Source organism: Peromyscus maniculatus, chromosome 20 (assembly GCF_049852395.1).
Source record: "Peromyscus maniculatus bairdii isolate BWxNUB_F1_BW_parent chromosome 20, HU_Pman_BW_mat_3.1, whole genome shotgun sequence".
Classification (NCBI taxonomy): domain Eukaryota; kingdom Metazoa; phylum Chordata; class Mammalia; order Rodentia; family Cricetidae; genus Peromyscus; species Peromyscus maniculatus.
The window spans coordinates 67621432-67647083 of NC_134871.1; the positions used below are offsets into that span (position 1 = coordinate 67621432).

Below are 25652 nucleotides of genomic sequence, written 5' to 3' on the forward strand. Positions count from 1 at the left end.
TCGGGGACAAGGGCATTCAGCGGCATTGCTGCTGATATCTCATCAAGTGGACTATGGGCGGAGGGAGACAGGTCTAGGGGTCAGTGGGAGGAACCTTGCCAGCATGAAGGTTTAGTGGTTGGGCCCCAGCACCCCTTCAAGGGACGCATGCACGCCAAGGCCACAGATGTCGGCCCTTCCACGCCAAAGAATGGAACTTACAGAAGCGCCTGCGGGTCCAGGGGACCCAGGATTGCCAGGCTCGCCACGAGGACCTTGAGCACCTTCAGGACCACGGGCACCAGTGGGGCCAGCTTCCCCCTGGAGAGAGAGGGGGAGAGAGGGAGGGTGAAGGGAGGGAGGGGCAGCAGCCACTCAGGGAGACTCTTGCACATGCTCATACACCTGCGAGTGGGCAGGCGTGTGCACACAAGGGTGTGCCATTTCTGTTCCCACCTGGCCAAACAGCATGATGAGATGACATCCTGCATCTCTCTGCCTTCCCCACTCTGCACCTCACCCCTGCCCTGTAAACCCCACACGGCTACACAGATGCCTGCTGGGTTCCTGCAACAGGCAGCCTGGTGGTCCTACCCCGCCCTGTCAGAGAAGCCTGGGTTAGCGGATGTGCCATCTTAGGGCCCTGGGATGATGGGCAGGCGGGCAGTCCCTTTCCTTTCCCTTTGTGTTTTCTCTCTGATGGAAGAACAGAAGCCCAGGGTGATTCCCAGGCTCTCGGGCTTCTGTTTCCTCCAGCATCTCGGCTCAGAAGTGGCTTCACTTCTGTCCGGCCTGGGCGATCAGAGCTGCTCCAGGCTTTGGCCTCGGCTTGTCTGAGGTGCCAGTAAGCCAGGGCAGAAGCAAGCTGGGACAGGCTCCCTGACTCTTCTTTTCTCTGAGTTAACTGGCAGGCCTCTCCGATATAAAAACTCTCTTTTTATTTTCTTTTGTTCTTTTTTTTTTTTCCCTAAAAGTCACAGCTCGCTGCAATCTGGCTCTCTGGACTGGAGTCCCTGGGGAAGGCTGCTGACCTGGAGAGAGGTCAGCACCTCCTCAGGTTTCTTCACACAGCATTCTTGCCTCACTTTGGTAATTATTATTTTCTAAAGGTCAGGCCCCCTCACCTTCCGCTGTCCCTCCTCACAATGGGTCTCCTTCACCCGGCTCCCAGAGGCCTCAGACACTGTCTGGTTGCCATGGAAACCCCCAGGAGTGGAACAGCAACCTGATGCCAGTGTCACTGGGAGGCTCCGTATTCATTCCCAGGGACATTCACACTGGAATCCCTCCTGGGCCACAGGGGCCTTCCCCTGAGCTGGCTGGCCTCCCACCGGCCTCTATTAATCCTTGGAAGAACCACATTAACAAGGGCCTAGAACCTTTTTCTACAGTGATGCAGAAAAAGGAAGGGGGTCGAGGGCATAGAACTATCTCCTTCCTCTGTCCTCCCCTTCCCCTCAAGCTCCCTCAGGTATTTCAACTTTTGCACACCCCAGCCTCGACTTCTTTCCCTTTTCAGCCCCTCCCGGGTCTTTTCCCACAAGTCTCTAGGTTTCCCTCTTTCTCTACAAGGTGGACTTCCAGCCTCTGTCATCAGACCTTGCTGGCCCTCTCAGTGGGAGACTCTGGGAATACCCACAGAGGCTAGGAGGCAGGGACCCCTTAAAAGGAAGGAGGTGTGGAAAGGGACCCTTAGCAAGAGCTATGGGAAGAGAGAGAGTGCCTCTGAGATTCTCAGTTTGACCAGCAGATCACACACACACACACACACACACACACACACACACACGTACCTTGGCGCCAGGAGCACCAGGGAAGCCAGGACCACCTGCAGGACCGATAGGACCCTGGAGAGAAGAGGGGGATGAAGAGTGAACACTGGATCTAGGCAGATCAGAGAGACAACCCATCTCACAACTCCTTCCCCACTTGGATTGATTTTTGCTCTAGCCCGTTGTGGCTAGACGAAACTGTCCCGGCTGCTGTCCCCAGGGAACTTCAGAGGGATACTTTGCTTTGTCTGGCAAGTTTCTGAGTCTACATGTCATAAGGAGCCACATGGCTTTGACCTTTGACCTCTCCTCTCCGAAGAGACTGCTGAGGGCAGCCGGGGAAGTAGGCTGCATTCAGTGTTTCCAGTACTCTCAAGGGATGGGCCACCGCCTTCCTGATGTACAGCAGCCACCCCATAGGACTACAGGGCTGCTCCTAGGGCTACACAGCTACTACACACCTGCTAAGGAGGAGGAGGACTTACCGGAGGTCCAGCAGGGCCCGGCTGGCCGTCGTTGCCCCGGGCACCCTGTGTCCAAGAAAAAAGGAGCTAATGTAAGAGGTACCCACAGATCCAGCTGTGCCCGCTGTAGCCCACCTTCACATAAAGCGTGGGAACATGATGTTGGAGTGCCCCAGGCTGAGCATAAGCAAGGGGTGTGTCTGCAGCAGGGACCCCCTGTGGGATGTCTGCATGAGGGGGTGAACCGAGGCTAGCGGGGGAGGGGGGTTTGCTCTTGTGGGTAATGACGCTTGGGCAACTTCCCAATAGCCCTGTCACTTCTAAAACCTCAGCTAGGTCCCAAGTATTCCTGACTTTAAGCTGAATTATCCTTCAGAAACCCGGTGAACCGGGCAGGCCAAAGGAAAACAGCAGAGACAAGCGGCCACTTGCCTGTGTGCGCAGGCTGGGTTCAGGCTAAGGCAAAGCCTCCTCTCCGTGAATTCACAGGTAACCTCTGGTCCCTCCCAGACAACTGCTGTTCAGGACAGCAGGCATACCCCCAGGATGCTTCCTCCTGGCCTAGGGACCTACTCCATGATGAGGACAGGCCACCAGATAAACGAGCTCTTATCTCTGAGAGACTTGGCTTTGCCAAGCACTCAAGGCCATTCCTTCTCTACAGGACTTGTGCTTTCAGAGTCCACTAGTTTGTGGTGAAAACCTCAAAGATTCTCAAGTGCCTATGAGGAGTTCTACCCTAACTCCGGGAGCCATTACATGGGATACAACCAGGCCTAGGACCTGGCAGGGGACCCAGAAGGCTAAGGCAGTGGTCCTCAACCTCCCTAATGTTGCGACCGTTTAGGACAGTTCCTCATGTGGGGGTGACGCCCCCCACCATAGACTTATTTCCATTGCTGTTTCGTAACTGCAGTTTTGCTGCTGTTATGAATTGTAATGTAAATACTTTTAGAGAGGTTTGTCGGGGGGTCATGACCCACAGGTTGAGAACCAGCCGGCTAAGGGGAGCCTTCCTGCAAGTCCCTGTCTCTCCTCCGATGCACGAGGGAGGGATGCACTGTGGGACTCAGTCTCCTTCCTGGTGTGGACCGGCTCTCCTCTCGGAGCCTCCAGCCTGGCAGCCAGGGGTAGGCGGCAAGAAAGCAAGATTCGGTGGAAGAAATGGCAGAGGGGACGCAGACTCTGCTCCCTGGCTCTTCCTGGCTGACCCAAGTGCTCTGGAAAACTGTTTCTGGGGGAACCCCAGAGTAGTGTCCCTCAGGAGTCAGTCAGTCAGCCAGGCCTGCAGGCACACCGAGGCTCAGGAGGTCTCTGGGAGACCTCCGACAGAAACCAAGGCAGAGGGAGGAGGGCCACAAAAGGCCTCAGCACAACGCAGAGAATGTTCCAAGCCGAATCTCATAATTGCACTGCCAGCATGGCCGTTATGTGGACAAGAACCACCAAAGAGAACCAAGCCCCAGGACCTGCTGTGTCTAGTAAGGAAGAAAGCTAATGTGAGAGGCAGCAGGCTGTCTTCACCCCTTCACGAGGGAGCCACTCCAGCTTTGAGGCTCATGAGAAGCCCCAGGCCAGGGCTCCCCCACTCTGCAGAAGCAGCAGGCCCAGAGCCTCCTTCGCCTCACACAAAATGACCCTGGGGCTACGTCCTTGAGCAGCTCTGGTTGACAGTTCACAGACCTGCTACTGAGGGGCGCTTCCGTCACCCAGATGCATGCTGCATGCTCTAGAAAGCAGCAGTGTAGAGGGAAGCCGATTTGTTTCAGTTGCCCTGCAAGGACCTAGGAGGAGGGGCCTCTGAGCTTGGTTGGCTGGGGTGCAGACCAACAGAAAACCGTAATCTTTCTTAAACAGGGCTTTCATCACATCACTCGCCTGACCAAGCACCTACAAGGCCTCTCTATTGCCTGGGGATCCAAGCTACGCGCCTACATCTGCCACCTATGCCCTGCGTTGCCTGCCAGTCCCCTGGCTCATGGTTTCCCACAGCAGAGTCTGGGTCCTCAGTGCACAATCTGTTTATTCTTTCTAGGCCTCAATCCCCTCTTCTCTAGATGAGAAGAACAGATCCTACCTCGCAGGATGAGGGGAAGATTAGACAAAGCAAAGCATGCCAGGTCCTAAACCAAGGTGGAGCCACCAAGTGGAGGCCACCGGTGTCGTATCACGACACCACTCAGGGCAGCATCAAGTGTGGAGGTTCCTGTGAGCCAAGGCTAGCCTCTTTTCTCTCGTTCTAGGGTACTGTCATCCCCATCAAGAGGAAGTGCAGCGTTGATAGCCATCACTGTCTAAGCCTGTTCCCGAACTCTAACTGCACGGATTGGGGAGAGGATGCTGAAGGGCCTGACCTGAAGGATCCAGACGGCGGAAGAGAACCTTATTCTTACACCCCACAATCCTGTAGCGCTCCCCTCCGCCCTGCAGCCCCGCCCCACCTGAAGCTCGCGAGTTGGCAAGACTCAGGATGGAAACGTCTGGAATGACGATGCCCCTATACCTCACCACGTTGGGTGGTCTTTGCTAGGCGCTGGGAGGGTTGAGAAAGCCCTCGTGGTATTGCCCGACCTGGCCTTGAACTTGTGATGCTCCTGCCTCAGCTTCTCAGGCACGAGGATCACAGGGATGTAGCCCCTAGCCCAGCTTATCCCAGAGCTGTTTTGAGAGTCTATAAAGGGTTGAACACAGGGTGGCAACGGGCTTTGGGGGTCACTCACAGCAGCACCAGCAGGGCCAGTCCGTCCTCTCTCACCAGGCAGGCCTCGGGGACCCTGCAACCAACACAGTGCAAGTAGAAGTTGGCATAATGGTGGATGGTGGGTGACTTCTGCAGGAGGGCCCTTCCCGCCCACGGTGGCCCGGAAGCAAAGGGGAGCAACCCTGGTGGACTGTCTCGCCCCGAGGTCCTGCTCCCAGGGCACAGCAGAGCACGGTTTCATCCAGGCAGACCCATGTGTATCCCTGTCGCTGCCTGTGGAGCTCATTTTTTGCACCAGATGACATTGAAGACAGATTTAAAAAAAAAAAAAAAAAAAAAAAACCTGAAACATACTCTAGGTGTTTCTGACAGTTCCTATCTCAAGGAAGTACAGGCACGTGAAATTCTGAACAACCTGTCTATTGCATGTTGGCTTTGCTCATAATCAGATCAACCCACACAGCCAGCTATCTGCACGCACGCCTGGAGGGATGCTGTAGCTTGCGATGTGGCCCTCTGACGGCTGTTAGGGGAATCTTAAGAGCATATGGTGACTTTCCCACGGGTGGGTGGCTCATACTCACCATTGGGCCCGGGGAACCGTTCTCACCGGGGGAACCGCTCTCACCCTGGGAAAAGAGACATTCAGGGTCAATGTTTGGAGTCCTAGCGTTCAGAAGCTTCCTAGGTAGGTTATTGAAAGATCTGGTGGTTCAATGAGGGTGGAGACATGCCAGTTTCAATTCCAGGAGAGACAATCCCTCCCATCTCCAAGGCCTGCTGTTCATCTACCGAGATGTAGACTTGGGTGTTCCCAACTATGCTCTAGCTCCTTAAACCCATCAGCATCTCCTTGACCAGACAGACAGTCTCCTCCTGTCCTTTGTCACAATCCCTGTGTGTTTCCTGGTTCTTTACCTTCACACCTGGAGCACCAGCTTCTCCCTTAGCACCATCGAGGCCTGGGTAACCCTGGGAAACGAGAGGAAGCTTCCATCACACATCTGGGAACCCACACAGGAAATAATGTGCACACCCCAAAATGATTCCTCTCCTCCGGGTAGCCCCTGCTTTCCAACACCCTTACCCAATCCATGATACTTACTCTGTGACCTTTGACACCAGGAAGGCCTGGGGTTCCGGGGAATCCACGAGCACCCTGCAATGCAAAGTGGAGATACTCAGGGGAAAGAAAAAAAAAATGGGTGATGGCTGCTGTTGGCTGCCGGAGAACTGGCAGATGCAGCTCACGCAGGCAAAAGAAGCAGGCATCCAGGCATCTCCACAGCTCCCTCAGCCAAACCCAGACCATCACCTTGTGCTCACACAGAAATGATCGCCAACTTGAAGGCAGGACATACAAAGGACCCGTTAGCGCCCAATTTTACACGGAGCTAATCAAGCTAAGGGTGTGTATGGTCTACGGAGAGACACTGGAAACGCAAGATGGAGCTTTACCTGAGGGCCAGGAAGGCCTCTTTCCCCAGCTTTTCCAGGTTTCCCAGCTTCACCCTGAATAGAAAGAGAGGGGTCTCATTTTCCTTGGCAGGTCCCATAAGCAGGATTGGAGTGCTCCAGAACCACTCACTCGATGGCTGTGCATCTGCCTACCTGCCCATCTTGACCACCTCCTGCAGACGCCCCCTCCCTGAAAGCCTCTCCTGGGTCATGATTTATTCTTTAGCAAGTTCCTCAGAAGTTTGCCGCCCTCCCCAGAGCTCTGTGGGCTGGCCTGTATGCCCTGACCTCGAGAGGCTTTACTGTACGGTGCCAGCCATAAAGAGAGCTCAAGAAAGCGAGTTCCTGTCTCCACTGTTTTTCATCCTCTGTAGACATTTGGCTCGGGCTGAGCTTCCCTACCTCATTAACAATTGAGATGATGCTGGGGTGTTTGTGGAACGTGTCTTTCTTTGTTTTTCTACTCTACAGCTTTGTGCCTTGTGTTTTCCTTCCCTTTCTCTGATTTCTCAGTTTCCTTTCCTGAAGTTAATGATGTTTTAATTATTCTCCTTCTCATCAGATCTAAAACAGTCCCCAGAGACCTCGCAAGCTAAATTGCAAGTGGCGTGTGGGTGGTAGACAGCCGGAATTTAGGACTGGCCAGCCTTGTTCCCCGGGAAGCCTCTCCACCCCGAAGCCTCGGCACACACTCTCCCTGGGATATGGGGCCTTCTCAGGTCTACTCACGTCATCACCAGGTTTTCCAGCAGGGCCTGGAGGACCACGGGGACCCATGGGACCCTACAAATGGAGAATTGAAGAGACGGTTGGAAGGGAAATACAATGGATAAGATGCAGGATGGTAGTTTGGGGAGCTAGTTATCCTACGAGGGAGAAAAGCGAAAAGGTCAGAGCAAAATGCTCAAGGGGAACATGGTGGGAGAAAGTGGCAGTGTGGGCTAGTGACCCCCGGAAGGGGAAGTGTCATCGTGGAGTTCCTGCCATACTGGTTCTCTGGAAGAGTGTTCCATAGCTAGGGAGGAACAGCTGAGTTTTCTATGGCCCTCCAGTCGTGGGGAAGAGCCGGTAGAGCCTAGAAGCGGACAGTGTATCTTGGGTCTGCAGACTGTCCCTAGAAGTTCCTGGGAGAGGGTAGGTAGCCTATGGTACTCACAGAGACACCAGGCTCGCCAGGTTCACCAGGAGTGCCTTGAAATCCTTGAGGGCCCTAGAAGGGAAAGCAATGACACCGTGTTGACCCCCTAAACTGCTGTCGAAGCTTGATGAGCATCTGACAAGCCACCAAGAGGAAAAGAATGAACACTTACAGGGGCACCGGCAGGGCCTGGGGGTCCTCGAGGTCCCATGGGGCCCTGCATCGGAACAGAAAAAACGAGAGACTTACTGGGCCTGCGGTATCATCAGCTTCAGGGTCCCACCATCTACTAGTCAGCAGTCAGACAAAGGACAAGAAGATCTGGTGGGTGGGATGGGGCCGGGGGCAAGGGGCCTCCAGTGGCTGCTCCCTCTTCTTTCCCACTCCCCACTCAACCCCCTATTTTTTTTTTTCATAGGCACCATTTGGACCAAGAAGCTGGCCTTGCTCTCTCCTGGATGGCAGCCATGTTTACTAAAGTCTGAATTTCATTTAGCATGGGCCAAGCCAGCGCTGCAGGGTGAGATTTCCTGCTGGAAGCCTTGTGGATGCCGGGGGAACAGTAGCTGCTGTCTGTGCTCCTCAGTTCTCCTTCCAAGAGTAATAGCAACTGGCCGCCTAATCCATCAGCTCCATGCATCTCTCCATCCTCATTCTTCCTACTCACCCCGGAGCTTCATTCAAACCAGCACCCATCACCATTAAAAACCAAACTCCTCGGGCTCTAACTAAATGAGAGGTTTTGCGTAGCGGATGGAGATGAGATGCTCCCAACCGACCGTGATCTACAAGGCAGAGGTTGTTGGGACTCTGGCTTTCCTAAGGATGACCCGCTCCCTCTGGGGCAGCTAAGGACCGCTGTCTCACCATTGGGCCTTGCATCACCCCCATCTGGGCGCCGCCAGCTTTCTCATCGAATCCTCCAGCCATCTGAGCCGCAAAGTTCTGCAAACCAATGCAACAGCGTTAGGAGGCGGAGGGGCCCTGGGTCCTCCTTCCTGCTCGCCAGGGAGCTTTATGTGAAGAGAGAGAGAATTCTACCTCGTCTCTAGTGAGTAGAGACTGGCTGGGTATTGATCAGAACTACCAAAGGGACCACTGACCAAGTTTGGGGAATGTGTTCTTGAGACAGTGGAGGAATCACTTCCCTGGGGGAATCAAGTGCTATTGGTAATAGTCCCAGTCCCTCACGCTCTGCTTTGTAACCTTTTTGCCCTCTAAAACGTTACATAAATAAAGCATCACTTTCAAAAGGCGTTCTTTGTTCTCCCAAATGGGTGACGCCTGGCAAAGGCCTGAGATCTGGTCTTGAAATATTTCAGGAAGGGCTGGTTGTAGTAGGTGTCTGTGAGCCCACTTCAGCTGAAGAATTTCAAACATAGCAGACCTCCAAATGGCACACGTACAAAAGCCGGGCAGTCCTATAATTTGTTGGCTGGTGTGATTCCAAACACGACAGTCGCCACACACCTCCACTCAGTGGGGCTCTTTCATGAGAATGAATAGTCGCTTGGAATGTACTTGGCAAGGACCACGGACAAATGTCTTCCAAGGACAGTGGTCACCGCTCTTCCAGAGAAATACAAGTGCCCAGTCATTTTTTTTTTCCCACACCCCTACACCCACTCCCAAGACTCAACCGCATGATGGGGTGCCAGGAAGCCAGGTAGCTGAAGGCCTTCTTTACAGAAACCCAGTGAGGAGAAAAGCCAGCCTTTAGCCCCGTAGCCTCAAGCTTCCTATGTGATTCCACTCAATTACAGGCCCGAGGCAAAGCCTATGAACAGGCTATGTACACACGGCTGGCAGTCCTGGGGCCCGTCAGGTAAGTGAAAGTAGCAATTTAGAAGCCGCTGTTCTGGAGAGCCAGCCCAGAGAAAGGAGACATAAGGACACTTACTCCAGTAAGGCCAGGGGGGCCAGGGGGGCCTGGAGGGCCAGGGGGACCAGGATTTCCAGGGGTACCAGGCTCTCCATCTCGGCCACGAGGTCCAAGTGCACCCTTGCCAGGAAGAGAAAAAGGCATCCGTGAAGCAACACTTCCTTGGGAGCCCCCTGCCCTGCCCCAGGCGGCTCTCGGGGGGGGGGGGGGGGTGATCCGGCCTTCAGAGGACCCAGGGAACACACAAGTCAAGTTTTGTCGACACTTACCTTTTCTCCCTTTTCACCACGGTCACCTCTGGGTCCTTGTTCACCAGCAGGTCCCTGAAGGTGGGGGGCATGGTGGCATGACATGAGGCTAGAGGCCACCATGGCTCAGTTGCAGTAAGGGAAGAAGAGAGCGAGGGACCCTTCCCTTTCTTACCTGAGGGCCAGGGGGTCCTTTGGGTCCTACGAACTGTGGAAGAGAGAACCACAGGCCTGTTGGTTAGAGGGACCTATGTAGAACAGCAGGTACATGGGTTGTGGAGGGGATAATTGATACTTACATCCTTGATGTCTCCAGGTTCTCCTTTCTGGCCCTGCAACATGAAACATCGACAGGAGTAAGCTGAGCGGAGCCAATTTGCTCCAACACGAAAACCCGAAAACCCCACCCGGGGCCACCCTAGCCCGCGCGCGCGCGCGCGCCCCCTAGACTGACATCTTCTAAAGTCTAAAGAAGAGGCCCAGGCCAGATTAGCATCTCAGTGCTTCTGGAAAAGAGCATTGGGGAAGCAAAACACGGAGCCACCGAAATGGCCCAGTGGCCAAAAGCTCTTATGGCACCAGCCTGGTGGCCTATGGTGGGAGGAGAGAAGCAACCCCTCAGGGTCATCCCCTTCCGCCTCACACACATGCACCATAGCACAGGTGCGTCCGCACTCACACACACCTCACGTGGGAGGAAGTTAAAAACAGTGTGCCTTACCTTTGGCCCTAGTTTTCCTGCAAGGGAGAAAAAGAGAAGAAGATGAGACAGGGACCATTTCTTGTCATGCAAACTCTCTTTGGAGGATCAAAGTAAGGGACCACAACCAAGGAAGGAAGCAGGTTCCTCTGTGGCTCCCCCCCCCATCCCTCTGTTGGGGGGAGGGGGTTGTTAGGATCACAGAGCCCTTTTGTCACTGAGGACTCACAGGAATGGAGGTGTCTCTAACCTTGTTAGTCAGAAAGCATGCATAGTGTACAGGAGTGGTTGGTTGTGAGCAGGAAAGAGGCAACCAGGAGGCAAAGCAAAAAAAGACCCACAAGTCAGGCAAGCATCCCAACCCACGCCCTCCCGAAGAAGAGTTGTGAGCCGAGGAAGCCTTACATTAGCGTGGAGTCTCCTTGAAGCAAGCACAAAAAAGAGCAGGACACAGACGTTAGGAAGAGTATTGCAGCCAGAGCCATCCCAAACTCGTAAGCCCCTACCCCACCACAGCAGCAAAGGCCTATGGGCCATCAACACTGCACTGGTATGGGGGCCCTCAGACACCGAGAGTGTCCGAAATCTGCACCATACCAGGCATCAGTGTTGGGGAGGTATTCAGGAAAGGCAACTTCTCGATTCCTGTTCAACTCTCCTCTTGTAGGAGAGAACAAGGAGCCATGGGGAGGCTCCTGCTTGTGCCCACCTTCCCTGGAGGGAGATGGGACACTGTGTGAGCGCTGGGAAGCGGTCACCTGTATTCATGGCAGCACTGGTTCTAGCTGGGAGTTAATAACTGTCACCTGCATAAGGGAACATGGCCACCCTTTCAGCTCCCAGAGCCCAGCCATCCCTTCAGCTCCTCTGCTTCTTAAATGGTGGTCAACACCAAGAGGAGGTCAACATGCAGAGGGAATATCACCATTGCATTCTACCCCCAAAGTAGAGTACAGTGTCCTCTGCTCTGTCCCCCCTGCTCCCTGACAGAGGTTTCTCCGCATTAACGGCCATGTCCTTGAAGGTTTTCTATAGAGAGGACAAGATATGGGTGGCAGAAGATGAATTAACTCGTGCTGTAGCTAGACAGAGCCTGATTTCCACTGTGTGGCTCTGCTAATGAGCAGGCTTGGCTCATGAAGGGGAACTTTTGTGGAACCATAACGGTAATTCCATAAGTGTCAGAAACATCCTCCTGAGGTATCAGGCGAGGGAGGGTCTCTCTGATGACTTAGTCTCACCAGGTTTCAACCCGCAATCGAGAAGTGGCCTTGCCTTCTTCCTGCCCCTACTGCTGGGGTCAAATGGATAACGCAGCTTCTCAGACCCGGGAGAAGACCGACATCCACGGGGAGCTCGCTGCTGCAAGTAATTTATTTATGTTGAGTAAGAAATAAATAAATTACGACCACTGGCAGGGGGCAGTTCAGCCGTGCAGATGGGGCAGCACTCTCCGAAGGGGACTTCGGGATTGAGGCAGTCCTTGTCTTCACAGATTATGTCGTCGCAGAGGACATTGCCAGTGTCACACACACAGATGCTGCAGGTCGTGGGCTTCCATACATCCTTATCTTTGTACGTTTGCCCATCGTGCAAACAGCTGCCCGCCTCCTCTGTACCAAGCGGGAGGGAGTGGCCGAGTGCCAGCGCAGGGAGGGAGCAGAGGCAGGGAGAAAGAAAAGAGGTGGCCATCAACTTGACATCGTTCAGACGCTAAGGAATGGGGGACAGCCAGACCACACCAGACAGACTGAACGTACAAATTCGTTTTGGAAAACATGGCTCATCTTTCTGTGCATTCCGGGGTATCTCTTATGTGTCTTGTGCAAGATGGGTATGTTGGAGGGGGCGGGGGGGGGATGCGGTAGGAATCATGACCCAGCAATAAAGGAGAGTGAGATGCTCTAGCTGAAGAGCAAAGACTTTTTTCTTTTTTCTTTTTCTTTTTTTTTTTTTTTTTTTTTTTTTGGTCATCCTCTAGGGATAATGAGACAGCGAAAATTCAGAGAAAATGCAGAGACGTCTACCCACAAACATTAGAAGATATAAACAATATGTTAAACAATAACTTAAAAGGCAAGCTGGGCCCTCCCGCAGTGAGTGGCACTTTGGCCAGGAGTCTCAGTCTGAAGCTGGCAGCCCCACTATGGGGGGCGGCAGGCTCTAAATGTCTGGCCTTGACTGAGGTTGACCAGTCTAGACCTGCATCCTCCCAGAATGCAGAGAATAGCTCGGACTGGACCCTCTCCACCAGCGCCCTGCCGTCTGGAATTCGCCCTGCACACGAAAACTGTGCTGACAAGAGAGCTTCTCAGAGCGCCAGGGACCCAAGAGCCCGCACCACGTGCTAGGCAGCGCCCAGCGCTGTTTTTCTCATTAAAATCTCAAAAGCAATGGCCAAAGCGGAGGGCGAATAATAGCCGGGAGAGCCGCAAACCCAAGGGGCGTGGAGAGAAACAAACGCGCCTGCCTTCTGCTCTTGAAGGAGAGCGAGAATCCAAAAATCAAAGTCTCCCTTTTCTTTTCCACTGGAAGGAATCTATCTAGCCTTCAGGCAAGACAATCAAGAGGAAGGTGAGGGGGCCCCAGGAAATATGTCGAAGCTGCTGGGATACCCCCTTCCCCAGCGGAGCTAAAATTAGCTGGAGGTGATGAGAGGGCAGCGTCAGCTAATGGTGTCCAGTCCTGACTGAGAAAAAGCACTCTATCGCCCACGACAGCCTGGAGGAGCCCGAGGAAAGCCGGGGGAGGGTGCATCGTGAAAGCTGATCGGGTTCCCCAGGAAGGGAGCCCCGGGGGCGGCGAGGGCCAGGGGCGGGGCGGGGCGGGCCCCTGGGTGTGAGAGCCACTGGCCGACTCTTTGTGGCTGGGGCTCGGGACACTGCCCTCCGGCAGACAGACACCCGGAGAGTAAAAAGTGGGATTAAATGACTGCCCCCAGAAAGGAGCCAACACCGTAACCAGATCCCCTAGGTGCGGTCGGAGGAAGCCAGCACCACCCTTAACTGTGGCACGAAAGGGGCTACAGATAGCATCCTGGCCGCCCGATCGGGTTCCCCTCGTTACCGCCGCGCGGCATAAGTGATTCTTTGTGGCCGGCCAATTAAAAAGCTACCTCTTTCGGGGAACTGTTTTGCTTAGTCGCCGCTGCGCGCGGGGCCAGAGCCCGGGAGGTGGCGGCAGGCGGGCACAGGGGGGCATTGTGGGAGAAGGGGATCGGGGAGTCCGGGCGGGGGAGGGGGGCGCGACCCACCAGGCCTCGCCTCTCATGAATGGGGCTTTTCTCGAGCGCATACAGAGCCCGATTCACAGGTCTCCGCGAGGAACCAGTTTAAATAAATATGGGCAGGGTTTCAGCCCATCTGGAAGCCATCGCTGCCAATCCCCCAACGCAAACACGCTTCACAAAGGAGGACTGAGGTCTGCCCCCTCCACCCCCCCCCCCCCCCCCGCCACAGCCAGCAGCACTTTTGGAAGCTAGGGCTGAGATATGCAGATGTGGGTCAAAGTCCCCGGGGCCAAGAAGTTTCCCAAACTCGTGGAAAGATGGAGAGGAGGAGCGTAGTGGACTCTAGGTTTCTGACATTGCTGACGTCCATCCAGGCTACGCCTTTCCGTACATCAGGTCTTTGGGTCCTATGGACCCAAGGCTGGAGTGTGGGGGTGTTTGCGTAGATGGGACGACGACCCGGGATGCAAAATCAACAGGTCAGAGGCAGAATCGTATTCCTCCTAGGAGGAGGAGACTGGAAGTTTTAGACCGCCCCCCTCCCCACCAAAAAAACAAAAAACAAACAAACAAAAAAAAAAAAAACTGTGGAGTTCACTCTCTGCCAAGAAGGTTGCGGCAGACAGAGCTCTTCACCACTTAAGCCAGGGCCTCTACTATCCGATGGAGAATTAGGGAAATAGTTCAGACACAGCTCACTCCATTGCTCGCTATAGAAAACACCGGTCAAGACCACAACTTTGTGGATGTGTGCTTTCAAATTTAGGACAAAAATAGTCAGGCTGAGCTCAGACCACATACAAACACTGGACATTCCCCCGGAGCTTGAGCGCACGACCCCGGCTTAGCTCGCCACCCTGGGCGGCGGGGCCGGTAAGTGCTATCCTGGGCTCCACATTGCAAGGCTCTCCACTCCAACCCTGCCCCCGCTGCGCCCGTCCGGGGTAAGGAGAAGAAAGTCCGCCAGGGCCCGCCGCCTTCCAAAGCATCTCTGGAGACAGCCTGGTGGCAGGGGGAAAGCGCACAGTCTCAGAGGCAGAGAGAGGGTCTTTGATCCCCACCCGCTACCCAAAGAGTTTCAACTGCGATTGATTTACAGTCTGTAACATAAAAAGAGAAGACTGGAATCCCAGCCGTCGGAAACGTGCCCAAACACGTGGAAGAAAATTCTCTCTACCTAATACACTTTCCAGGCTTCGTTTGTCCTGAATATAATCCCAGACAGTGGATCTTACCCAGGGAGGAGGTGGAAAGGTGCGGGGAGCCGCCCTTGGACCAGGGCTGTACAGTTGCAACTACAGCCACGAACGGTTCTTTGGCCTTCCCCTTCATCCGCTGCTACAGACACAGTAAAGTAACTCATGGTAGACCCTCAGGAGGGAGGGTGTGCTCTGGGGCGCGCGGGGGCGGGGGGGCATTTGGAAAGCAGGTCTGGTTGGAGTGTCAATGTTTTTCAGACGTTCCCGCAGCCCAAAGGAGGCAAGGGGAGAGCGGAGTTTCAGAGAAAGGCCGGCTGCACCTTACTCTGGGCCAGCCTGGAGGGGGAGGGAGCTCGCGAGCGGCGCCGAAGTCGCAGAGAACCTCTTTTTCTTTGTAGCCTCAGATTTCAACCCATCAATGTCAGAGTTAGTCCTTTGTCTAGCGCCCCTTTGAGCCCCGCAGCCTCTAACCCCTGGGCTCGGCTGAGAAGTCAACCCGTAGGCGTCTCTCGATCTCTCGCCTATTTTGCTGAGCTCGAACCTCCTGATCAAAGCTGATGGAAAGGGGCGCGTTTACATCTGCGTTTAAACCTGTCGCCTCCAACGCTCTGCAAGTTCATATCCTTGCTTCACGCAGGGACCTGCAAATGTCTCCACTCACAACTCTCATCGAGGATGCTGCGACAGAGTTCCTCACTCGCGGAATTCGGCTCAGTGGACTCCTGTGCACTGTGCGCCTAGGTCTCGGCGCCCTAAACCCGGATCGGGGCTGGGCAGGGGGAGGAGAAGGGACGCAAGTCAGGAAAGCAGGCAAGGGATGTGGGCGACTTACCGGCATCCAGGCCCTGACACCGAAGGACCGCGGCGACGAGCAGCGTCAGCAGCACCAGCGATTGGGCAGCCCCGAGGCGGATCATGGCTCACCGTGGGGCCTGGCAGAGCCTGGCCCGGGCGAAGCGCAGCGAGGCGGCAGAGCACGGAGCGGGTCCGGGTCTCTACCGCGCCCTCATGCAGGAGGCCCTAGGGGCAGGAGGAAGAGGCAGGAGACCCGGCAGCCCTGCAGCGCTCTGCGTCTTCTCCCGGCAGAGGCTCCCGTTATATGCGCCCGGTCGCTCCAAAGGCTGGCAAAGCGGCCCAAACCGCGGGCCGCCCCCCAGCCCCCCGCGGGGCTGTAACCTGAGACCCCGCCCCCGGAGCCCGCCCAGGCCGGACCAGAGCCCACACCTGCCAAGGCCAGACTCCCCTCTCGTGAGCCCAGCTTCCCGCCCCCCATGTGCCCAGTGGCCTGATCGGGCGGGGCACCGAGACGGACTCCGGTCGCCCCCGCTTGGGACCGCCGCACAGCCCCCTCCAACCACAGGCGGGAAGGGGGGCCTCCGGCCCCTCCCCTCGAAGTTCTGCTGGGGAGTTAGAGGGGAGGGGGTTGTTTGCAGAGGCATAAGCCTGGAGCTCTAGACCCAGGACAGAAAAGACAGGGAGGACGAAGCAACAGAATCAAGGAAGGTGGGGATGGGAAGTTTAGGGGGCGGGTGGTGAATGGGGGACCCAAGTATGAGCCGATGGAAGTTGTCCGGAATCCTAAATCTGGGGGGACAGTTGTCCAGACCTGCCTTCTAGCCCCTTTGCAGAGTACCTGACCCTGAACTCCCACCTGGAGGCTCGCAACGACATCCTCCCTCACCCATCCCCCATTCAAGTAGCTATGAAAGGGCCTCCGCTGCAGCCTCGGCAGACACTGAACTGAACGGATGCCCAGGACAGGGGCTGGTGTATTCCTGCACAGAGGGAGACCTGTGTGGAGGTGGGGGCCAGGGGCAGCCCAGGGAAGGGACTGAAGGAATCGCAGAGAACCAAGGGAGCGGGACAAAACGGTGCACGCCGCCGCGGGATTGGAGATACTGTCTGGTTGGTCTCTTTCTGGCCCAGGTCCAGGCATCTCCGGGGAAGTGGGCGCCCTTAGCCTAGATGGAGCAGCGCTGGCCAGGGACTGTTGGCAACTCTAGCCAGAGAGTCTGGAGGCTGCTCTGGCTGGACTCAGTTTTGTGAGGGGCGGGGAAAGCGCCAGAGTTTCCTAGTTGCGCCCCCCCCCCCATTACTCTCCATGTCTTCCCCACCTCTGGGCTTCCAGCCTCGCTCACCTTCCCTGCCTGTTCCCCCCCCCCCACACTTAGCCCCAAACTGCCAAGGTCCTAGGCTCAGTCTGGCACTTTTTTTTTTTTGGTATAATTTTCATTTTCTCCCTTATATCTACTGAATTTGCTTCACCAAGCAGCGTGGAAGGTCTGTGAGAACACAGCTGTACTGAGCACAATTTTCAGCACAAAGGGGGAAATTTTGGTCAGCTCATGTGGACTGAGTTGTTAAGATTTTAAAAAAAATAGAATTTATTTTGCACTTCTATTTTTTTTTCATGTGTGCATACCGGTTCTGTCCTTCTAACACATGGGTTCTGAGGATGGAAGGTGAGAAGAGCCTTTATGCCTGAGCAATCTCACTAGTTCCTGCAAAGTAGACTTTATTTTATGAAACAAGTAACGCATAGGTACCTATAAAGTTAGTCACTCAAATAATTGGTCTCAATGCAAAAAAAAAAGTGGGCTATTCTTGATTTTTCCTCTAACTCTAATTCATTGTGACCAAAGGGCAGCATCTACGTATAAGAACCCTGCATCAAGGTTTCTGTTTCCCTGTAGTTAAAAGCAGAATTATCAGGGATGGGAACTAATTAAAGTAAATCCATTGAAAGCTCAAATCGACAAAGCCAGAATAAATGGAAATCATTGACACTCCACAGCCAGATATAGACTCTCATTGTCCGGAGCCTAGTGATGGGTCTGGAAAGAACCGAAGAGCCAACATCTGAGTAACCACAAGTTCTGCATCCTTCTTACTGGGTGTCTATCGGTTCATAGTTAACACATTGCTCCAAAGGGAGTGTCACCTGACCTCACTAATTAGATTCACACAAATAGAGCAGCTGTTTCCAGACAACACAATGAATACAGCAAGAGAGCCGGGAATGTGGTCAAGTGGTAGAGAGTTTGCCTAGCATCCATGAGGTCCTGGGTTCTATCCCTAACACTGGAAGGCGGGAAGGACCATTGCTGATAACAAACAACAAACACACAGACAAACAAAACCCCAGCAAATGGAGCTGGGACAAGACAGAGAAGCAATATGAAGTTGACACGAAGAAGATAACACATGAATGTCCGGGGTCAACAGGGAACAGGGAGCCTCAGTGGCAATGGCTCCAGAGAACATCCTGACGTACAGCCTCCTGCCTTTTCTTATGATGGAGACTGACCTTAAAGCCGCATTCCTGAGGGCTAGCTTTCATGGAAACAGAAGGTACAGTGCAAGCTTCCACAAAAAGAGAGCAACCAAGAGCCCTACACACAGCTAGGATGCCTAGGAACACAATGGCCAGTGTGCATGATAACCCTAAGGGTACAGGATGGCAAGAATACCTGGGCAGTAACCAGCGGCTCTCTAAGTGGACTTAAGACCTTCTTAAAAAGAGGGAAATCATGCCTGGTACTGGAAACTTAGCTAACTACTCCGAGCTAATGAAATCATGGATCTTGGAAGAGCGCCTACAGCCACCACTTTACTAAACTAGCATAATTCCTAACTACATTCTAAATATTTGTCCTTATACCCACAGATAAGTGTGGTCCTCCCCCCTCATCAAGGAAAGTTCTCTTTGACAGAGACCCACTACAGAAAACCACAACCAATCAAAGTGCAGAGTTGTGGAGCCCAGTCCCAACGGATTCATCTACAATACAACTCCCCCACCTAAGGCTCAGGGGTCATTGCAGAAGGCGCCCCCCCCCCAAAGATTGTAAGAGCCAGAGGAACAGGGAGTTAGCAGTGAGACTGTGTGTCCTGGGAATGTCAGAAGGTATGCCCACAAAGTCTCACCAACATGGCTACCTCAACATGAGCTGAACAAGGACAATGATAAACATGCTAACAAGAATTCAGGGGAAAGGTGGGTGGGTGGGTGGGTGGGTGGAGCCCAGGAGGCCTCAGCTCCACACACAAAAATCTACAGAACAGTAAGGAATCCTGAGAGTGGGAGAAATAGTCTTCCCCAGAGAAGAGTACACCAATTGGTTATCCAACCAAATGGTCAGTCCTGAAAACATAATATGCAAGTAACATTATACCAATTGAGCAAATTGTAGTTATGTGTTTCCTAATATATATACACACACACTTTGATTTTTGAGACAGGGTTTCTCTGTGTAGCCCTGGCTGGCCTTGAACTCACAGAGATCTGCCTGCCTCTGCCTGCCGAGTGCTGGGACTAAAGGTGTATGCCACCACTGCCCGGCTTAAACACAGTTTCGTAATGTGAAAAACTTTTATGCCGACATCAGATAGATGAGGAGATGTCACAATCTCTAGATGGAACTGGAGCAAAGAATTTCTGTCTGTCCCATTCGGGAGGAAAAGGAACCCGATTGTCAGAGAATAAGGGCTCCATGTGGCACCGTCATTTGCTCTTTCCTTTGGGAAGAGGTACACGGTAGGAGTTAGGAGGTTAGAAAGTAGACAGACAGTTGGTGTCTACCCTAAATCAGACAACTCACAGAACAGATAGGTGGATGGCTTTGTGTTGTGTAGACAGAATAAGTACTGCACTATTTTTCTTTCTTTATGAAGCTATTTAGACTTTTTTTGTGGTGCTGGGTTGAACTCAGGGCCCCACACCCACCAGACAAGCACTCTCCTGCTGAGCTATAGTCTCAGCCCAAATTTAGACTTACGTAGACACTCCCTTATTGGGAAAGATATTAATAGGAATACTGTAAAGAAAAGACCTCTTTCTCGTCCTCTACCTAAATCCACTTAAAAATAGTGATAAAGTAAGGAAGGATCCACATTCCGAAGAGGTAAGCCCACCCCAAATATGGCAGGTGGTGAATGACATGCTTCACCCAGCCTTGGAGGAGGGGTGGACCTGGCTCCCCCTGACACTCAGCCTCTGTTGGTTGGGCTTGGTTCAGACGGCCTTTCAAGACGTGTTTATGTTTTCTTTTGGCATTTTTGGGCCACAGTAACAGGATCATGACTGTCCAGGATAGGGTTGTTCCAGATTTATGGTGTACATTCCATTCCATAGGAGCATAAATGCGCTACTGTGTGTTCTCAAATGCAAACAGTATTAAGAATCCCACCCAGACTCGGGCCTGAACCAGTGCCACACAAATCCAGTTTAGTACTTATGCTAGACCTCTACTTCTCCACAAAACAGAGACACAGTGTGAATTTAGATGCTACCTCTGAATCCAAGGGGACGCAAGAGAAATATGATGATGAAAAATTATAGGAAATAAGCTTTATTTCAAAGGAAGGAAAGGGGGGAAGAAAAGGAACATTGATGCCAAGGAAGGGCTGAGAAGAAGGGATGAGAAAGGAAGGAGAAAGGAAAGGAAGTATTACAGAAAACAAATGATAAGCAGAAGCCAGTTTCCTGAAGGAAGTGAGTCTGAGGATGCCTGGGTTTGGAAATACAGATGTCCAGTGAGAATAAAGTTCTATATGAAAGCAAAGAAGGATGGGGGTGGGGAAACCAGGAGACATGGCAAGGGGTCCAAGAACAGTGTAAACTCCAAGGGTCTGGGGGGTGGGGAGGTGGGGATAAAACATAGAAATAAGGGAAGAAATTACAAATAGATATGGAGGGCTCCTTGAAAGGTACTAGTTACCTGTATTACTTCTTTCTTTGTCTGTTTGCTTTGTTTTTGAGACAGGGTTTTCCCCATGTAGCCCTGACTGTCTTGGAACTCTCTGTAGACCAGGCTGGTCTCAACTCACAGAGATCCTGTCGGCCTCTGCCTTCCAAGTGCTCGAATTAAAGGTGTGCGCCACCGCCACCCAGCTGCCTGCATTACTTCTATTTTATCCACTTCTATTTATCTCTTGAGAGCCAGACCTCTGGATGGAGCCGGGAGAGTAGAGATGGGGGAATAAAGATGTCTGGTATTTTAGACTTCCTTTTGTGGGGAGGCCATATTTTTACCCATAAGGATTTCCCCATGCTGTTTATTTAACCTTTTTAAACAAAACCTCTTATACCAAACCTTGCACTTTCTTGAAGCCTTCTGGCTTTAGGAATGTGAGTCTCTCATTGGCTCTCGATGGTTCTAGGGGCACAAGAAAAAATGCAACCCCCTCAAAGAGGACTCCCGACAGATGTGCACGTGAAGGAACTGGTTCTACATCACATGCAGCCATTCCCTAGAGCCAAAGAACGTCAAACGACCATATAGCATGGTGGCTCCAGGAGACCTTTGAAGGGTCCGTAACTCATGAGACAAAGACTTCCTCCCTCTGGCTCCTTTGAACTCTTCATGCACTTGCGCATGGCAAGCACCTTGGAGCTGTGCCTTAGTCAGCCCTCTCTCCCTCAGCTCGGTTAGTAAAAGGCTTGCCCCACAGGCATGAGGACCTGACTTCAATGCCCTGCACCCATGCAAAAGCTGGGTGAGGTGGTAACAGTGTCTGTAATCCCAGCACTGAACCTGGAGAGACCCAAGTTCAGCGAGCGACTCAATCTCAAACAATAAGATGGAGAGAGATCAGTGACTGAGGAAGGCCCTTGGCACCTCACCTCTGGCCTCCACACATATGCTTACACTCATTGTTTGCACATCTGCACACTCACGCATGCACACACACACACACACACACACACACACACACACACACACACGAGAAATAAATAATAAATCCTGGAGCGTAGGTAACCATGTGTAGCCCTAGCAACAGAGAAGATGTGGCCAGCATGGCCACCAGTTACAGGTATCTCCCTGGGCTCATGTGTGCTAGATGCAGGCTGCTCCGAGGGCAAGGGTAGGAGCTGAGCGGACAGTGTCAGGGAAGAAACCAGTTAGGGAGAGTGTGCTGTGGCTTGAACATGACTCGTTCACCTGAAGCTCATGGAGTTTACCCTTGTGGCAGCGTTTGGAAAGGGGGTGACCCCTCAGGGCAGGGGGAGGGTATGGGTTTGTTCTTTCAGGAGTAAGCTAGTACGAAGAGAAGATGCCTCCCATGTTCTCTCTCCCATACCACCTGCTTGCCTTTCCCTTTTCTGCTAAGAGTTGCAACCATAGGAAACCCTTGCTGGGTGGTACCAGTCTCCAGAGCTGTGAGCCAAAACAGCTTTTGTTATAACATCCCAGGAATTTTGTCATAGTAACAGAAATTGAACGGAGACAGAGAGCATTGAAAAAAGGCCTATTTCAGAGGTGTGGCTGTGACATCTTACAACATTCCTTCCTTCACAAGTAGGTGACAGGCCACTTCTGCGCTCCATTTCTTCAGTGGGAAAGGGGAGGTCAATGCTGGGGGAGAGGCTGACACAGAGGAGGCCTTGGCCTGTTGGCTCCACAGTGCCATGGAAGAAGGAAGAGGAGACAAGATTCGGTTACAGTATCCTCCTTCCCACTGTGCCCAGCTCCCCACAAATCATGGTCATCCCACTCCAGGGTGGGATGGGCCTTCCAGGAAGTCCCTAAAAAGCTCAAGAGAACATTTGGTAAGTTTTTAGTGGATTCCATCGCCAACAACAACACAGAAAGGAAACAGAAGGACAGAGTGTCACAAACTCAGGAGGATACCTAGTCTGTTGCTACCCCGGGCACCTGCCTGAGGCAGCCAAGGTGCCACTGTCCTCTACATCTTCAACTAGACTCATGTGTGTGCACGTGTGCGCATACACACACACACACACACACACACACACACACGCACACGCACACGCACACGCGCGCACACACACACGTGCTCACAACCCCCACTGCCCTGACACTCTCCCTCCTTGACTGTCTCTCTCACTCGGCCTTCCTCCCCGACACACGCCCCAGGCTTCCCTGTACAAGAGGACTAGCTATGCGCCAGGCACTTACCAAGAGGTACAGGACACAAAGGGCGATTCCGAGTGGATCCTTCCCCGAAGCCCATTAGCCCTCTCAGCGGAGGGGAGATCGTGGCATGGAGGGGAACAAGTTGTAACGCACCGTATTGTGAGATGGCATGGAGTAGTCTGCTCTGCTGCAGAACACCACCAGTGCCCTCCATCCGTCCACAACCTTGCCTGCCTCTGAGCTGAAAGCCCTCTTCCTGACACAGGCCGGGCAGTGAAAGGAGCCCGTCAATGTGGTGGTATTGTGTTCCCCAAAATATTGTGTACCCTAATAAATTTATCTGGGGTCAGAGAACAGACAGCCACTAGATACAAAGGCTAGAAAATGGTGGCACTCACACCTTTAATCCTAGCATTCAGAGATAGAAATCCCTCTGGATCTCTGTGAGTTCAAGGCCACATTGGAAACAGCCAGGCATGGTGACACACGCCTCTAATCCCAGAGAGTGGTGGTAGAAAGCAGAAAGATATATAAGGCGTGAGGACCAGAAACTAGAAGCATTTGGCTGGTTAAGCATGTGGCTGGTTAAGCATGTGGCTGGTTAAGCATTCAGGCTTTGAAGCAGCACAGTTCAGCTGGGATTCATTCTGGATGAGGACACAGACACTTCCAGTCTGAGGAAACAGGACCAGCTGAGGAACTGGTGAGTAAGAACCTTTAAGATTCCTGCTACACATCTGCATTTGTCTCCTGTAGTATCCAATATTTAAGACCTCGGACATTTGCTTCTTGGCATGCTGCCCTCTGGATGTAATATCGGGCTACCAACACGGGCCCCATGGTGGCTTTTGCTCCCCATTTCTTGGGGGAACTGGACCTGACCCCGTAATCCTCATCCAGTTGTATCTGGATTATGTTCTCATGAGGCCGAGAGCAAAGCACACTGTGTGCTTCACGCTTCCCTCCCCCGACATTGTGTGATCCGTGTAGAAGCAGCAGCAAGTGGGATGCTTCCACACAGCGCTGTACCCAGGAGGCTCGGAGGGTGGTGTACAGCCATTAAAGCCCCTTTCTTTGGTCGGTACTCCAACACGCTTTTCCCCCAGGAGGGATAACCACCTTCAAGTTTGTCCTGCAGCCTAGGAAGACCAGGATAGCAGCCATCGGTGGCTGCCAGACTGAAACAAGAAGGATTGATAAAGCTGGGAAGATCTGTAGTGGGGAAGAGCTGCCTGCAGGGTCTTTGGTCTGGTGACTCTGGAGGACCCAGTTCCAAGGTGAGAGAGAGAGAGAGAGAGAGAGAGAGAGTGAATGAGACAGAGACAGAGAGAGAGCTCTTTGTATTTCCACTTCTGCTGTCCCTGTAATCTTGGTCCACTTGCTCTGTCTTCTTTTCCTTTACCTCTACAGTCCTAATGGGATCTCCCTTACTCTCAGAAGCCTCTGGATCAGATACTAAAGTGAACCACTGAGAAGCTGAAGTGTGGCATTGCTCGGCCACAGCTGTGACTTTCCTACCTAGCGTGGCCATGACAGGCAGCTCCCTCCATTGGTAGCACTCAGTATCTCTCACATGGGTTCACCTGCTCTGGCATCTGTGACACTTATTTAAGGACAGAGAGCAGTGAGCTGGGAGCTAAAGCCAGCCCTCTCCAGGCACTTCCTTCCATGGTCCAAGAGAAAGGCCTCAAGACACCCAGAAAGTCCCAAGTAGTTGTACCTGCCACTTTGGCCGGCCTCCTGGCCTTTGGTGACTAACACCAGGTGGAATCTTTGGCGGGGGAGACCACTTACATCCCTGACTGTCACAGCCTGACCCATGCACCTGCCAGGCACTCACCACTGGCCCCTGCCAAGCTGACAGCCACTGAGCTGTGTCCTCTGTGCCACCCCATTAGAATGCTAATTAATGTCCAAGCAAACAGCAGCTAATTAGCTAGTATTTACATGACAGCAGTCTTTGGAGAAAGCTTAAGCCCCTAACTGGGCTAGCATTAATTAAGTACCTACTACAAGTCTAGCCACCTTGTGAGTAGTACAAAAGAGCCATTTCAGAGTTCCCACCACCAAGAAATCCTCCACCCACATTCCAAGAGACAATTACTGCTGTGTAGGAGTTAAGAGACAAGGTGTTGTTGGGCTGGCAAGATCTCAGTGGGTAAGAGTGCTTGCCACCAAGCCTGAGCACTTGAGTTGGATTCCCGGGACCTATATGGTAGAAAAAGAGAGTCCCCTGTCAGAAAAACTGATTCCCGAAAGTTGCCTTCCGACCTCTACACATGCACCTGGGACTGTACCTGCCCTTCTGCATGAATGAATGCAATTTTAAAAATCAAGGGGGAGGAGGACCACTGCTCTAAAACATGGCGGCCTGGTGGAACCTTCCTGATGACGGAAATCTCTTGGTGCTGTCCAGTAAGATGACTACAGCCATGTGTGTTCTTAAGTACCTGAAATGTAGCTAAGACAATTGAGAACGTGAGTTTTTAAAGTAAGCTTAGTGTTAATTGCTTTTAATCTTAAGTAGCCATGTGTGGTTGAGAGCTACCACACTGCGCCATGTAATGTGTTCTACTCAGTGCAGTTTGCAATAAGGAGCATTGCCTCACCTGAAGTCCTACTTTGGACCCACAGAATCAGAACCTTCATTTAACAAGGTCCTGGGGGGCAAATGCATATTACATATTGAGACTTAAGCATGGTCTAGGGCAGTGGTCTCCATTGCTGTTTATATGCCAGAATCCCGTGGGAGAACTTTTAAAATCCTAATTCTGTAACCGAAACCCAGATGAACTAAACGAGGATTTCTCGGATGGGCTCTCCAAGGCACAAGCATTTTCAAAGGGCCGCGGGTGATTGCAATGTATGTCCAAGGCTGAGAATCACCACTCTCCAGGCATACTGTCGGGATTGCTCTACTAGAGGAGTCCATGTGAGAGGGAGTGACTCTCCTCCCAGCCTCCGAATTCACTTGCTGGTTCCAGCCAGCTGGGAAGCCAACG

At 52.8% G+C, this 25652-nt stretch overlaps 1 protein-coding gene across 1 annotated transcript in view; it reads right to left on the reverse strand.

Moving 5' to 3' along the window:
* Col2a1 (collagen type II alpha 1 chain) overlaps positions 1–16305 on the reverse strand; it is a 30069-nt gene extending 13764 nt beyond the window's left edge. Inside the window, exons 1-19 of the mRNA XM_006974352.3 lie at positions 15603–16305; positions 11752–11955; positions 10364–10380; positions 9942–9974; positions 9818–9850; positions 9664–9717; positions 9413–9514; positions 8380–8457; positions 7685–7729; positions 7531–7584; positions 7104–7157; positions 6375–6428; positions 6022–6075; positions 5835–5888; positions 5501–5545; positions 4936–4989; positions 2237–2281; positions 1773–1826; positions 202–300 (exon numbers count right to left, since the gene is read on the reverse strand). Of these exons, the coding sequence (XP_006974414.1) occupies positions 202–300; positions 1773–1826; positions 2237–2281; positions 4936–4989; positions 5501–5545; positions 5835–5888; positions 6022–6075; positions 6375–6428; positions 7104–7157; positions 7531–7584; positions 7685–7729; positions 8380–8457; positions 9413–9514; positions 9664–9717; positions 9818–9850; positions 9942–9974; positions 10364–10380; positions 11752–11955; positions 15603–15687 (1218 nt within the window). The 5' untranslated portion in view covers positions 15688–16305. The remainder of the gene's footprint in view (positions 1–201; positions 301–1772; positions 1827–2236; positions 2282–4935; positions 4990–5500; positions 5546–5834; positions 5889–6021; positions 6076–6374; positions 6429–7103; positions 7158–7530; positions 7585–7684; positions 7730–8379; positions 8458–9412; positions 9515–9663; positions 9718–9817; positions 9851–9941; positions 9975–10363; positions 10381–11751; positions 11956–15602) is intronic.
* Between the last annotated feature and the right edge of the window lie 9347 nt (positions 16306–25652).